Below are 13512 nucleotides of genomic sequence, written 5' to 3' on the forward strand. Positions count from 1 at the left end.
CAGCATGCTTCTTAGTAGTCTTAATAAAAACCCAAAGGCATTTCTTACAGAGAGTCACATAGCTCACCTAGGAAAAGCTTCTAATAATTTACAGTCTGGATAATCAGGGGGTAGTAAATAAAAGAGATAACTATTGATCTTTGTCTAAAACCAAAGACAACACAGCTATGAAACTTGATGTTCATCTAAACACCACAACTTCTACTGTCTGATTGAATTATATTCCTTTGCTAAGACATACCAGGTATGGCCGCACCAACAGAGAGCCCCAAACCACCATCAGATAATTTCCCATCGATATAGACTTTCCAGGCTCCATCAGCACTTGTCCAGGTGATTGCAATATGATGCCAACTGCCGTCATTCACGGAGGGACAGTCTGTTATCTTTTCCTTGCCATTCACATAAAGAACCCAGCTGTGGAAAGAGTCCAGGGGACATAGTCATCAGTCACATGTTGTAATCCCATCTGTGGGACAATTTACTTTTCTTTCCCTTCTTCCTTCCTTCCTTCCTTCCTTCCTTCCTTCCTTCCTTCCTTCCTTCCTTCCTTCCCTCCCTCCCTCCCTCCCTCCCTCCCTCCCTCCCTCCCTCCCTCCTTCCTTCCTTCCTTCCTTCCTTCCTTCCTTCCTTCCTTCCGTCCTTCCTTTTTTTTGTGTGTGGGTAAAACACTTCATATAAAACCATTACTTCTTTTTCTCCACTTGGTCATATTTCACAGAAGCAGATTTGATTTACTAGTTAGACTTTATTGTAGCTCACTGAAAATCTGTTTATGTTTCTTAGACATTGAGGGGTAGGAAACAGTATTAGGATGAGCAGAGAGAAGTTGGCCCAATTTGTGACAAATCACCAACTGTCTATTCTGGAGCGAGTGAGTAAGGAATGGAAAGAATGAGAGTTGTGCAAACATCAGATTGGTTGCTTTCCTCTAGAATGTATGTTACTACCACCAGGAAGAAACTTCAGAAAGTTAAGTTTCATCTCTTGGTTGCCAAAGCAGTCACATGGCAGACAAAGTATGTAGATCCAAAGAAATTAAGTTTGTTATGTGGAACTATACAAAGTTGACCAACTACAAGAAGGTCCCAACAACCAAGTCACTTAGGGAAATGTCAAAGATAATAAGCAATTTAAAGTGAAATACCCTCAAAAGCAAATGGAGAAAAAATTAGGGAAAATTGATAGGGAAGGTAAGAATTCATTGAATAGTTTACCCAGTATCTTCTTGGCCCCTATTCAAAGATCTTTACGATGACATAATATTTTTATTATATTGTTTCCCTTCTGTGTTTTCCCATTTTCCTCCTCCTATTCAAGCAGGCAATAGATTCTCTCTATATATTTTGCCTCAGGGGAGGTTTTGCAAATTTCTTGGATTTTGTTTTGGAAAGTTCAAGTCCACTAAAAAGAATAGGGTTTGAGGATGGGAAGAGTTCCACCAGAATAGTGAAAGTCTCATGGATTGAGGAGAGGAAAGAGTGCTCAGTGGGTCTTTGAGGCATGTGACCTGCTCAGTAGCAATTGGCCACAAATTTGGGTGCATATGAGAAGAAAAGGCCATGTGGTAAACCACAGAATCCATGTAGATTGAATGTATAATCCTCAGCCTTGCCAAAGATTCCACATGTGGCAAAGAGCAGTGGTCCTGAAGGTACCACAGAGCCCAGGCAATGGACAGCTCAGTGATGAGCAATACTGACAGATGACCAGTGATGGCAGTCCTGTCCAAGTCTGTGGATCTTTAGCAAAACTCTGTGAGTTTTAGATAATCTGTGAGAATGTAAGATAGGAAAAGCACTCAGTAGTGTAAGAAAGCAGAGAAACAACCGAGGTTGATTGAATGTGCTGACAGTCCACAGGGATGCAGCTCCGCCCTCTGGGATTCATTGACTAAAAAAAAAAAGTCGTCTTGCACACCTGAGTTGGTAGACTGATTCGTGTTCAATACCTGTGTCTCTCTTGGGTCAACAATGTCATTGAAATCCCTTGACCTTGGGAGGCCCTGATGTGTAAGAGAAGGAGCAGCAGTCTTAAGAGTCAGAGCTTGAAATTTGGCTCTGCCACTCCCAGAGTGTGAGATTTGGGGCAAATCATTTAGTTTCCTTGAAACTTGTTTTACTATATGTAAAAAGGTTACGAGTTCCTCAAGTCATTGCGAAGATAAAATGAAGTACTTTGTACATACTAGTACATACTAGTACTGAGTAAAATACCAAAAAAATACTTAGTGAATAGCAAAATGCAATACACGTATAAGGTATTATCACTAAACTTTGCCTTCTTAGGAATCGGTCCATATGCTCTATTTGATTATTGTCACCCTGCTGTCCTCCTGGAGTACCTGACTCCCCTGCCCCTCCCATTTCCAATGGTGTCAGGATAAGAGCCAAAGCCCAGACTTCCTGACATTTCTGCTTACCCATTATAATCGGTCAGGAGGAAGGTATTGTCACTGCCATTCTCAAGCGCATAGGAGATTGGTGTTCCATAGTTGTTGCTATCAGAGGACTTCATCCAGAATGTGCAGGTTACAGCACGGAGAGTTGGAAGTACGCCATCTAGCATGACGTAACCGTAAGTAGCAGAAACTTCAAAATCCAGGTTAAAACCCGTAGACTGTTCTGCAACAAGTAAGAAAAGTGCAGATCATGGCACTTGTGAGGCATTATTCAATTGTCTAAGGTAAGCAGCAGGTATGCAGCACTATTGTCAAAGAAGCCATTTCAGTAACTAGGATGATCTGGGACGTGGTTTCAAAATTAAATATATATTAGTTACAAAATATAAAACATATTCTTTTAAATAAAATAAGCAGTGAGTACCTAAGACAGGAAAAGGACTCAGTAGTGAAAGGAAGCAGAGAAACAGGGAGTAGTTGGAAGCAGAAGTGGGATTGTGGAGTTACTGAAGATGAGAGACACTAAAGCATGTCTGTGTGCTGTTGAGGATGAGTCAGTAGAGGGGAGTAATTGATGCAGGAAGGAAGGAGGGAAGGAGGGTTACCCGTAAGGGCGCCATCCTGTCCCTACCCAGGCTTCTGGCTCTTACCTATTTCATGATCAATTTAGCTCTGCCCCAATCCTGCACACTTCACTCAATAAAAGTCCTACAGTGAAGACTCCAGCGCCCTGAGAAAGCAGTTTTCACACTGATTCTCAAACATGCCCATAGCCTCTGACCTAAATCTAGTGGCTTACCAAAGTATCCCTTCTAAGTATGTAGACTGTGAAGAGTTCTGCTAAGTTCAATTTTCTCCATTTCCCCCTCACACACATCTCTAAGCTTCAGTTTCCTTATTTAAGCTATTGGGGATAAGATTCCCTAGTGTATCGGATGGCTGTGAAGATTAAACAAGTACAAAATGCATAGCATGGTTTTTGGTATATAGGTGCTACTTGGTGCAGGTCAAAATTGATAGTTAGTATATCACTATTTTCAGTATTCTTCTTAAGAACGCTGAGATCATATATACCTGTTTCACACCTCCTGCCTGAAAATCCCGGCCGACATTTACAACTGTATGAGTTTAATTTATCCACACAGGTGGCCTGATTCCTACATGGATTAGAGTGACATTCGTTGATGTTCAATTCACAGTGTGGCCCTGTGAAGCCTGCTGCACACTGGCACCTGAAAGAAAACGAAATGAACAATGAGAATAGCTGCAGAAAGGCAACGGAGAGTGTCTCTCATTTATGATAACTTGTCTCCAAGGACTTTGAAAATGGAAATGCTGAAATATATTTTCCCATCAAAACATTGCTTTGAGTCTTAGTCACTTTTTTCTAATTCATCTAATAAAACCCATTTAAGGCAACATTGATTTGAAATGTTGGAGTAGCAAAAATAGAGTAGAAAGTAGTTCTAGTCTAGGTAAAATATTAGTCACACATTGGGAGTTTCTCTCCCCAAAGAAGTGCTGGGCAGTGTGAGGGATATAAATGATGAACGTCGAAGTATTACCTTGTCTTGTGCACCTGAAACTAATAATAATAATAATAAAAAAGAAGTGCTGGGAAAAAATTTAAAAAGTTCACATGCTGTTTTAAAGACTTGACATATATTGATCAATCTTTATAACCATGAGATAATAATAATAATAATAATAATAATAATTATTATTATTATTATTATTATTATTCTCATCTTACAGATGAGTAAACTGTGGCTCAGAAAGGCTCATTTGCCCAAGTCCTCTTGTTGTTAAGTGGTAGGGTAGGATTTTGAATCCAGTGTCTGGTGCCGCATTCTTCATTAGTATGCCATCATCTCTGTTGTATACAACACACCATTTAAACCCATCAGAATGGACAATATACCTGATGGTGTCAAATACTGATGAGGGTATTGCGAAATGGGAATTCTCATATAGTGAGAACACACATGTCAAGGGAAGTGGAGGGTTTGCATTCCCAGAGCCCCGTCTATCCGTGCCTAGTGATGGGCTCGCAGAGACTACTGCACAGGTGCACAAAGGCACATGTAACAAATGTTCACAGCTGCGTCATTCTAAATGTTTATGGAGAGGAGAATGGGAAACTAAACCATGCTATAGTCATGCAATGGAATACTCGTTAGCAGTTGAAATGAGTAAACTAGAGCCAAATGTATCAACCTTGATGATATATAATGTTGAGTTGAAAAAAAAAACCAAAACCACCAAATCACAAAAGGGTACATATACTGGGGGTGCCAAAAAAATGTTTACAAGTGGGCACTTTGGTCAACGTGGCTCAAGCAGTAGTTCGCCGTGATCAGAAGTGTCTGGACACTGATGGTAACCACTATGAGCACCTCTTGTAATTGCAGGAGTCAAACGTGACTTGTATTCATTTATTGTTATCGGTATATATTGAGTATTACAATTTTAATACAGTTTTCCTTTCTTTAAATGTGTATACATGCTCTTGGCACCCTCTGTATATAGTATGGAACCACTTATGCAACGTGAAATAATACTATGTAGTATTTATGGAGTCTTATATGGAGTAAAATATAAAGTCTGAATGAGAAAGATACACACCAGCTTTAGGACCGTGGCAAGAAGAGGAATATGTGTGTATATTGGACAGACTCCAAATCTTATTCTCCAGAACTTATTCTTCAAAACAAAAGATTAAATCAAATATGGCAAAATGCAAAGGTTTGATAATTACTGTGATGAGTGCATGACTTTTATTATTCTTTGTAATTTTCTGCATTTGTAAAATATTTTTTAATTAAAAAGGATGTGTCTAATAAATGGCAGTTAATATTGGTACTAGCACATTTATCTGGGAACCTCTTTGATATCAGCCTAAAGTGATTAATCTGAATAAATGGTGTTTGGGGGTTTAAAAGAAAATCCGTTGGAATTGGGGGGATATTTACTGAGTTCTTTGCATTTCATGATAAGTCTGTTTTGGCTAGAATTTCTCTGATCTTTATCCTCCCATGTTTGATGTCAATGTATCAGTCCAATAACCTTGTCTATGAAATAGGTTCACTTTGTTGACAACTAACATTCCTTTTGAATTATCAGAGTTCACCTTCACCCTCCCTCTAGTTAGGATTTAGATAAATTTTGTATTAATCAATTGCTTTGGACCGTGGGGAGAATTTGGAACTTTGTTGTTCATCTGAAAGTTTCTCATCACCTATGATTAGGTGTTATACGTAGAAGATGTAAAAAGCCTATGATGTTACACTGATAAGACCATTTCCATTTCCACATCGAGAGCGAAAGTCTCATTGGCAGAACTGGCTTGCTATTTCCTTTGGATAGGACTCTGGCTATTTGTTGAGGGTCAGTAATGGAACGGGGCTAAACCAGAAAAGGGCTGGGAGATGTTGCAACTGGGGTAGACGTTTTTTCTTTTAACATATTTAACTAGTGGTATGTTGAGGACAATAAAGTTTCCTAACATTCTGCAAGTGAGACTGGTCTGTCTTTTGTACCACAGAAGCCCCAGATCTTGCGAGAGAAATGGACGGGATAGGGCAGACTTGATAGTGATAAAGGAGAGTGTTGCTTTTCAAACTGTATTCCACTGGCACCCTAAGAGCTACCTCAGGAAGACAGTCTTTCTCCTCCACAAACACTACTATTTTCAACCACAAAAGCCTAGACTTTAGTATTTGATTTGATTACATTCATATCAGATTTCTTTTGAACCAAGGATTATTAAACTAAAAACATATTTGAAAACCATGGACATAGAATGTAGACTGGCACTGTGACAGTATGATTGCACAGTTCCTTTTGATTTTAGCTAGTGTGAAAATTCCAGCTAACATATAAAACATTTACAAATGAGTTTTGTCTAGTGCTTCTGCATTTGCTTCTTGTGGAATTGTGCCTTTCATCTTTATGCCTCTCCAACTCCACCGGCCCTCTGTATCTGTGGGTTCCTCATCCGCAGATTCAATCAACTATAGATCGAAAATATTCTAAATGTCATGTCATTGCTGACATGTACTATGTAGTTAGGCGTGCCATGTTGATGGTCTGTACTGAATATGTCCAGATATTTTTCTTGTCATTATTCCGTAAATAATACAGTATAACAACGACTTACATAGCATTTACCTTGTAATAGGTGTTATAAGTAATCTAGAGATGATTTAAAGTATATGGGAGGATGTGTGTTGGTTATGTGCAAATATAATACTATGCCTTTCTATATAAGGGACTTAAGCATCTGCGGATATTGGCATCTGTGGAGAAACCAATTCCTCCAAAGACACTGAGGGACAACTGTAGAGAACAGTGGTTCCCAAATTCGGCTGTGCATCAGAATCATTGGGGAATTTAAATCATACAGGTTGTGTATTTTAAAATTATAGACCTACTTAATCAGAACCTCAGGTGGTTAGGATATTCTCTTGTAGCTTATCGTTGGACTAGAATTTGGAAATGACTGACTCGGAACTCCGTAAAGATTGAAGAATGAAGATTTAAGTAAATAAAAATAGTGGAAAGAACAAGACTTAGTCCTTTACCTGAAGCTATTGGCACCATCTTTACAGGTAGCTCCATTTTTGCATGGTTGACTGAGACACTCATCCATGTTTTTTTCACACCGGGTACCCCAAAATCCAGGTGGGCATTTGCACAAGAACCGCCCAACCTGATCTTCACAGACTGCACTATTTAAGCATGGGCTTGACTGGCATTCATTGACTTCTGTTTCACAGTGCAGGCCTGGGGATGAGTGAGGACAAGAAAGAGCCCAAATGTTAACCCCCTGGGAGGATTGGGATCCAAATGTTCACTTCTTGGAGGACACTGCTCCTAAACGGGGCTGCAGAGCCAGTGGCTTATCAAACTGGTTTGAGATCCATTCTTAGAGATCTGGCCTTTGCAAGTCATTTTAGAACTTCATTTTGATTATCTACTCTTTCTAACTTACGTCTTTCTGAAACTAACATTAGTAATAGACATCTTAGATAATGTTAAACAATAAAACTAGCAAATGTAGTTCAAAATTTTCCTGTTTCTTTGACCTTGGCTCTTTCCTTCATTGTCCATTTTCTCCTTTATTGGACTTGCTCTTTATCAATTTTATATATATATATATATATATATATATATATATATATATATTTACAGATATATATTATATATTATATATTATATATTATATATTATATAAATACACATATATATTATACATATATAATATATATAATAATAAGTATTATATATATGTACATACATATATAGTATATATATTTTATCCATATTATTTAACATCTATTTGCTATATTATCTTATACGATTTATTTCCAGATCTTTCTTGAATGTTTGTCTTAGTATATAAACCCTTCTCTTTCTCTCTCTCTTTATAAATACACACTACACTCAAAGATATTTTTTTCTGAACTATTTTAGAGTAAATTGCAGATGTAATGCCGTTTCACCTCCAAATACTTCAGTGAGAATTTCCTTAAAAATAAAGACTTTCTCTCTTATATAGTCATAGTACATTTATAAAATCAGAAATTAACATATATAATAGTAGTAAACAGTAATTTGTGGTGCTTTACAGGACTTTAAGACAATGTAGGCAGAATGGAAACATCTTACCTATGTATCCTTTCACACACATGCAGTGATAGCCAGCCAAACCATCAACGCAAGTTCCTTTGTTTAAACAAGGACTGGAGCGACACTCATTTATATTTTCTTCACATAGCTGACCTGTAAAAATCATAGACCATTTGAGTTGGAAAAAACCTGGAAGGAATTTAAGACTAATTGTTTGCAAACAAGTTCAAGTGTAAGAGCAGAACAATTGGAAATCATGGCTAGAATGCTTGTGAAAAATTCTGCTCTTTGCCAAATACATTGAAATAACATGTTTTCTTCCATTCTGCAAACTGCAAAAATTTTCTAGCAAGAAATGTGACATTTTTAGCATGCAATGGAAAAATGACAACAATAACTATCTACCCTTTTTTTTTTAGTTAATAAGGTATGATTTTGTTTTAAAAAATTTTAACATGATTTTTAAAAAAAATTTTACAAAATTTATTGGGGTGAGAATGGTTAGTAAAATTATATAGGTTTCAAGTGTACATTTCTATAATACGTCATCTATATATCACATTGTGTGTTCCCCACCCAGATTCAGTTCTCCTTCCATCACCATATTTGTTTGCCAGTTTTTCACCCTTTTTGAGTTTACCCCATGAGTCTTTAACATGACTTACTTATCTACGAGTTGCAGGTTTGTACCCTTAAACAACATATCCTCAATACCTCTACCCACCAGCCCCTGGCAACCATCATTCTACTCTCTGTTTCTATGAGTTTGGTTTCACATAAGTGCGATCATACAATGTATATCTTTCTCTGTCTAACTTATCCCACTTAGCATAATGACCACATCTTTCATCTATGTTGCTACAAATGGCAGGATTTCTTTCTTTGTTAAAGGCTAATTAATATTCCATTATGTATATATATAACATATTCCATTACACACATATATATATATACATACGTACACATATATACATATATATACATATGTATACATATATATATACATATATATGTATACATATATATATTTTTTTTCTTTATTCATCCATCCCTTGATATACATGTAGATTGTTTCCATATCTTGGCTATTGTGAATAATGCTGCAGTGAATCACAGGGCTGTAGATATCTTTTTGACATAGTGATTTTATTTCCTTTGGAGAGACATCCAGAAATGGGATTGCTGGATCATATGGTAGTTCTAGTTTTAATTTTTTTAAGGAAGCTCCATGCTGTTTTTCATAGTGGTTGTACCAATTTGCTTTCCCACCAACAGTGCACAAGGGTTCCATTTTCTCCAACACTGTTATCTATCTTTTGATAACTATCATTCTAACACATGTGAAGTGATATCTCATTGTAGTTTTGATTTTCAGCAATGAAATTTTCATGATTTCAAGGTTTATACTGTAAAAACAAGAAACTTTCCCCTTACCTGTGTAACCAGATGGGCATTCACAAAGGAATTTCCCAACTCGGTCTTTACAAATTCCATTGTTGAGGCACGGCAGTGAGCTGCATTCATTAATGTCTATTTCACACTTTAAGCCTAAAAGGCAAACCAAATACTGAAGGACAATCAAAGAGAGGGATTAACAGAAACAGAATCACGATCATTAAAAGGTACTCATCCCAATAATCTGGGTTTATAGGGATTGGTGGTGGTGAAGAAAAAAACCAATATTCGTTAAGTGCTACCATCTAGTTAAGTATTTAATAAAGGCACTGCCTCTTTCTAAACAGATTTAAGATATCTATCCCTAGAAGGGTACCTAAAAGACAACAAAGATCCCAACTTAGAAGTAGGGGGGAAAAGGGAAACCTAAAAGCACAAAACGGAGGCAGGAATTTAGTTCATTCCAAAGTGAAACATTTCAAGTCAAATATACTTGCTACCAAGGTCCATTTGCTGAAGGGTAGGGGTGTGGCTATGTCCTACCAGATCTCAATTCACATGCCAGGTGTCCCAGAGTGGGACTGCTTCTTCCCTAGGGTGCACACAGGGTATCTACAGGTTAGCTCTGCCAGAAACCATGTTCTTCCTCTATACCATGGGGTCTCAAAGTGCAGCCCCTGGACCAATAGCATCAGCATCATCTGGGAACTTGATAAAAATGCAAATTCTTAGACCTTCCCCAGATCTACTGAATCGGAAATTCTGGGGTAGTGGTCCAGCAATCTGTGTTTCAATAAGATCTTCAGATGACTCTGATGCACATTAATATTTGGGAATCACAATCCTATATTATGACTTTTCTCAACTACCACTCATTTACAAAATTCTAGGACAAAATCCATTATTTCTTATGACATGTGATGACAAAAATTTTTATAAAAATTGAAATGTGTGCACACACACACACACACATGACCAACTTATAATAAGTGGAATGCCAATATTCTTGGCAGCCTGGAGCTATATTTTGTTTTCCAGCTTTCCTTTTGCTTATTTTGTGGTGAATACTCTTAAATATCATTTTTCTCATTAACAACATTTTATGTTGTTTGCACAAAATTTGAAAAAGTGTAAAAACTTAATTTCTGACAGAAATCAGATTTTAAATAAATTGTAATTATTAAGATATAGTTCATTTCCTCTAAAAAAATTATGTTTCTGGACAGAACTGGAATGCACAGCAAACTGCATAAAAGCATAATTCTTAGATAAATCCTACATAATCAAGTCCAAAGCCACATTATTTTTCTAAGCACAACTTCTAGAAAAGTAGAAACAAAACAACAAATCATAGCTATTCACAAGAACTTCCACTAGTATGAAGCAAATAAAGGAAACTAGAGTTTGTTTTAAAATGTTTATGCTGAACAATCTGTTCTGTGTTGAGTGTCATGCATTTAATTTGTGTTAGAGTGAAACCTTGGACACGGTCTCCGGAACTGTATACTAGTTTAAATTGCAAGTTATGATGTGACCTTTATACAGAAAATATAATTTTTTATTGTTTCTCTAAAATGTGCAAAGAAAACTGTAAGGTATGTATACTTTTCTCCTCCTATTGGTTTACCTTGTTCAACGAAATTTTTGTGCATTGATATGGCCTAATGTATCTTACAGGTTTATTTTTAATGTTCTAAAGTTCAATACCTAAGTCACAATGATTTCATATGAAGAATATATTAAAATTTGCATTCCTCTATCTTACCTGTATATCCAGGTGGACAGAGACAAGAGTAACCACGCCCAAGTTGTTGGCAGGTTCCACTATTGTGGCAGGGGTTTAAGAAGCATTCATGGAAAACCTGCTAGTGACAAAAAAGAAATCTCTCAGAGACAAAACACTCTATTCATTCCAAAGCAATCCTGATTAGGGAGTTAGAAGGTTCGCAACATTAGATCGCTGGTTCCTGTTTCCAGGTGAATTCACTCCAGCTAACTGGACTGCTGCCTGCATAATGCTAATGCTTGTTATATGTGGGCACAGACGATATATATTGTTCTTAAGTGGTGTTCTGGTAAACCCAAGCAGTGTTTCTAAATGCTGGCTTCACGTTAGCATCCATTTGAGGTGTTTTAAAAGTATGCTAAGGATGGGCCCCAATCCAGACCAGCTAAATCAGAATTTCTGGGAGTGAGATCTGTGCATCATTATTTTTAAATGTCAACCAGCAGATTCTAATATGTCTCCAGGGTTGATAGTCACAGCTCTAAAAGTTCTTAGAAATTTCTGTGTCCACTAGGCTTAGTTTCAAATATGACTTAAGAAGCCCTTACAAGTCAGTATGTTTGGACAAGGTTGTAGGAAGTTGAAATAAGAAATAAAACCTCATTATCCTCCTTAAAAATATTTAAAGCCAAGGAATTTATCATGACATTGGGCAAGGTGAATTCAGAGTAATGGCTGAATCTACCAAAATAATTGGTTTTAACTAGTATTTAAAAAAAAAAGGAAAACAATTAATTTAGTTATGTTCATCAGTTATGCTTATTTTTTTTAAACCCACACCTTACTCCAATAAACGATTATCTTTTTGCAGACAAAAAATTTAAAATAATTGTCATGAAAGTTTAGTAATTCTTCCTGCCAATCAGAAAAGGCCTTTTGCTAATCCAAATGCCCTTACTCAAATGATGGGTTATGGTTGTGGTAAGTTAATTATTAGTGAATTCCCAGATCTACACATTCTCTATGCCAGACATTTCTGGGGAAAAAATTCCCACTTTTGGTACTTAGACTTCTAATGCTGAATTTTTGGAAAGTTCTTATTAGAAGTCACAAGTAAATACAATTATTCATTGATAATATTCATGAGTTTTGATTACTTACCGTTTCAACTCTGGTAGTTTTCCTTTGTGTGACATGTATAACGACAAACTGTTTCCTAAACATTCCACTAGAGAAAATTTTATATATAGAAAATGGACTTGCCTGACTGACTTCATACTTCGTTTGGATATGTCCAGGAGAAGTAAGGGGCACTATACTTTCCTCTGCTGCTGAGAAAGTTGAACTAAAACCTAATAAAATTAACAAAAAAACATTAGAGAAACATATTAGTGTGTGGTAGATATTGCCAATACGTAGACTCTATTTAAATACTATGGTCAAAATTCTGGTTCTCACAGTGGACAAAGCCACATACATTTCATTTTAGTGACCTTAAAAAAGAAGACAGAGATGGATGGGGTTACATCGTTAATTTCTAGACTCTCAGAAAGAAATTGGAAGTTACTGAGTTCAATATTCCCAAATTAAGAATCTTTGAGTCACTGTCATTAAGTACATCAAAAGGACAATTTAACAAGAATAGATACCCAAATCCACTGATAATATTAATATTCAGAATTGAAGTTACCACAGAGACAAGCAAAAATCTTTAACACAGGATTATGTAGAAATGAAATATGTCATCTTACTGGAACAATCTGTGATGGATCTGGCACCAGTGAAGGTTGTAGTTCCGTAAAAGGGACAAGCTAAGCAGAAGGACTTCCCTGAATTGGGTTGGTAGTAGTCTCGAGGACATGGATAACAGGGTATTAATCCAGAACGAGAGAATTCTCCTACTGGACAAGGTACTGCAAAGGTAAAAACAAACCATTTGTGCATTGAAGCAACACAGCCTACAATTAAAAGAAATGTGTTAACCTTTCATTGTAAGAAAGCCATTGAATCTTGTGCATATTTAATACCCAGACCATTTATCACCCAGAAAAATGTGTTTTTCCTTCCAGTCTAACAACACACATTCACTGAGTAAAGTTAGAACTGGCCACATGATGTTGTATTCTGATTTTTCTACTGAACATTGTATAATAAGCATTTCCCAAATCATTCTCCAAGTTATCAAATAACATGATTTTGAATAAATGAAAAACATTACATCCCATTGACAGGTCACGATTGATCTAACATTTCTGCTACTATTGGACATTTAGGTTGATCCATTTGTTTGCTATTATAAATAATGCTGACACAAAGCTTTCGACACAAATTTTATGTAGAGCTCCGATTAGTTCCTTGG

At 36.6% G+C, this 13512-nt stretch overlaps 1 protein-coding gene across 1 annotated transcript in view; it reads right to left on the reverse strand.

Annotated features, from left to right (window-relative positions):
• The window catches only part of SVEP1 (sushi, von Willebrand factor type A, EGF and pentraxin domain containing 1), a 153427-nt gene that overhangs the window by 54946 nt on the left and 84969 nt on the right, over positions 1 to 13512 (reverse strand). Inside the window, exons 19-27 of the mRNA XM_081065226.1 lie at positions 12905 to 13066; positions 12417 to 12505; positions 11193 to 11292; positions 9467 to 9580; positions 8072 to 8185; positions 6985 to 7186; positions 3476 to 3633; positions 2423 to 2624; positions 242 to 417 (exon numbers count right to left, since the gene is read on the reverse strand). Of these exons, the coding sequence (XP_080921352.1) occupies positions 242 to 417; positions 2423 to 2624; positions 3476 to 3633; positions 6985 to 7186; positions 8072 to 8185; positions 9467 to 9580; positions 11193 to 11292; positions 12417 to 12505; positions 12905 to 13066 (1317 nt within the window). The remainder of the gene's footprint in view (positions 1 to 241; positions 418 to 2422; positions 2625 to 3475; positions 3634 to 6984; positions 7187 to 8071; positions 8186 to 9466; positions 9581 to 11192; positions 11293 to 12416; positions 12506 to 12904; positions 13067 to 13512) is intronic.

Source organism: Rhinolophus hipposideros (assembly GCF_964194185.1).
Source record: "Rhinolophus hipposideros genome assembly, chromosome: 11".
Lineage (NCBI taxonomy): Eukaryota > Metazoa > Chordata > Mammalia > Chiroptera > Rhinolophidae > Rhinolophus > Rhinolophus hipposideros.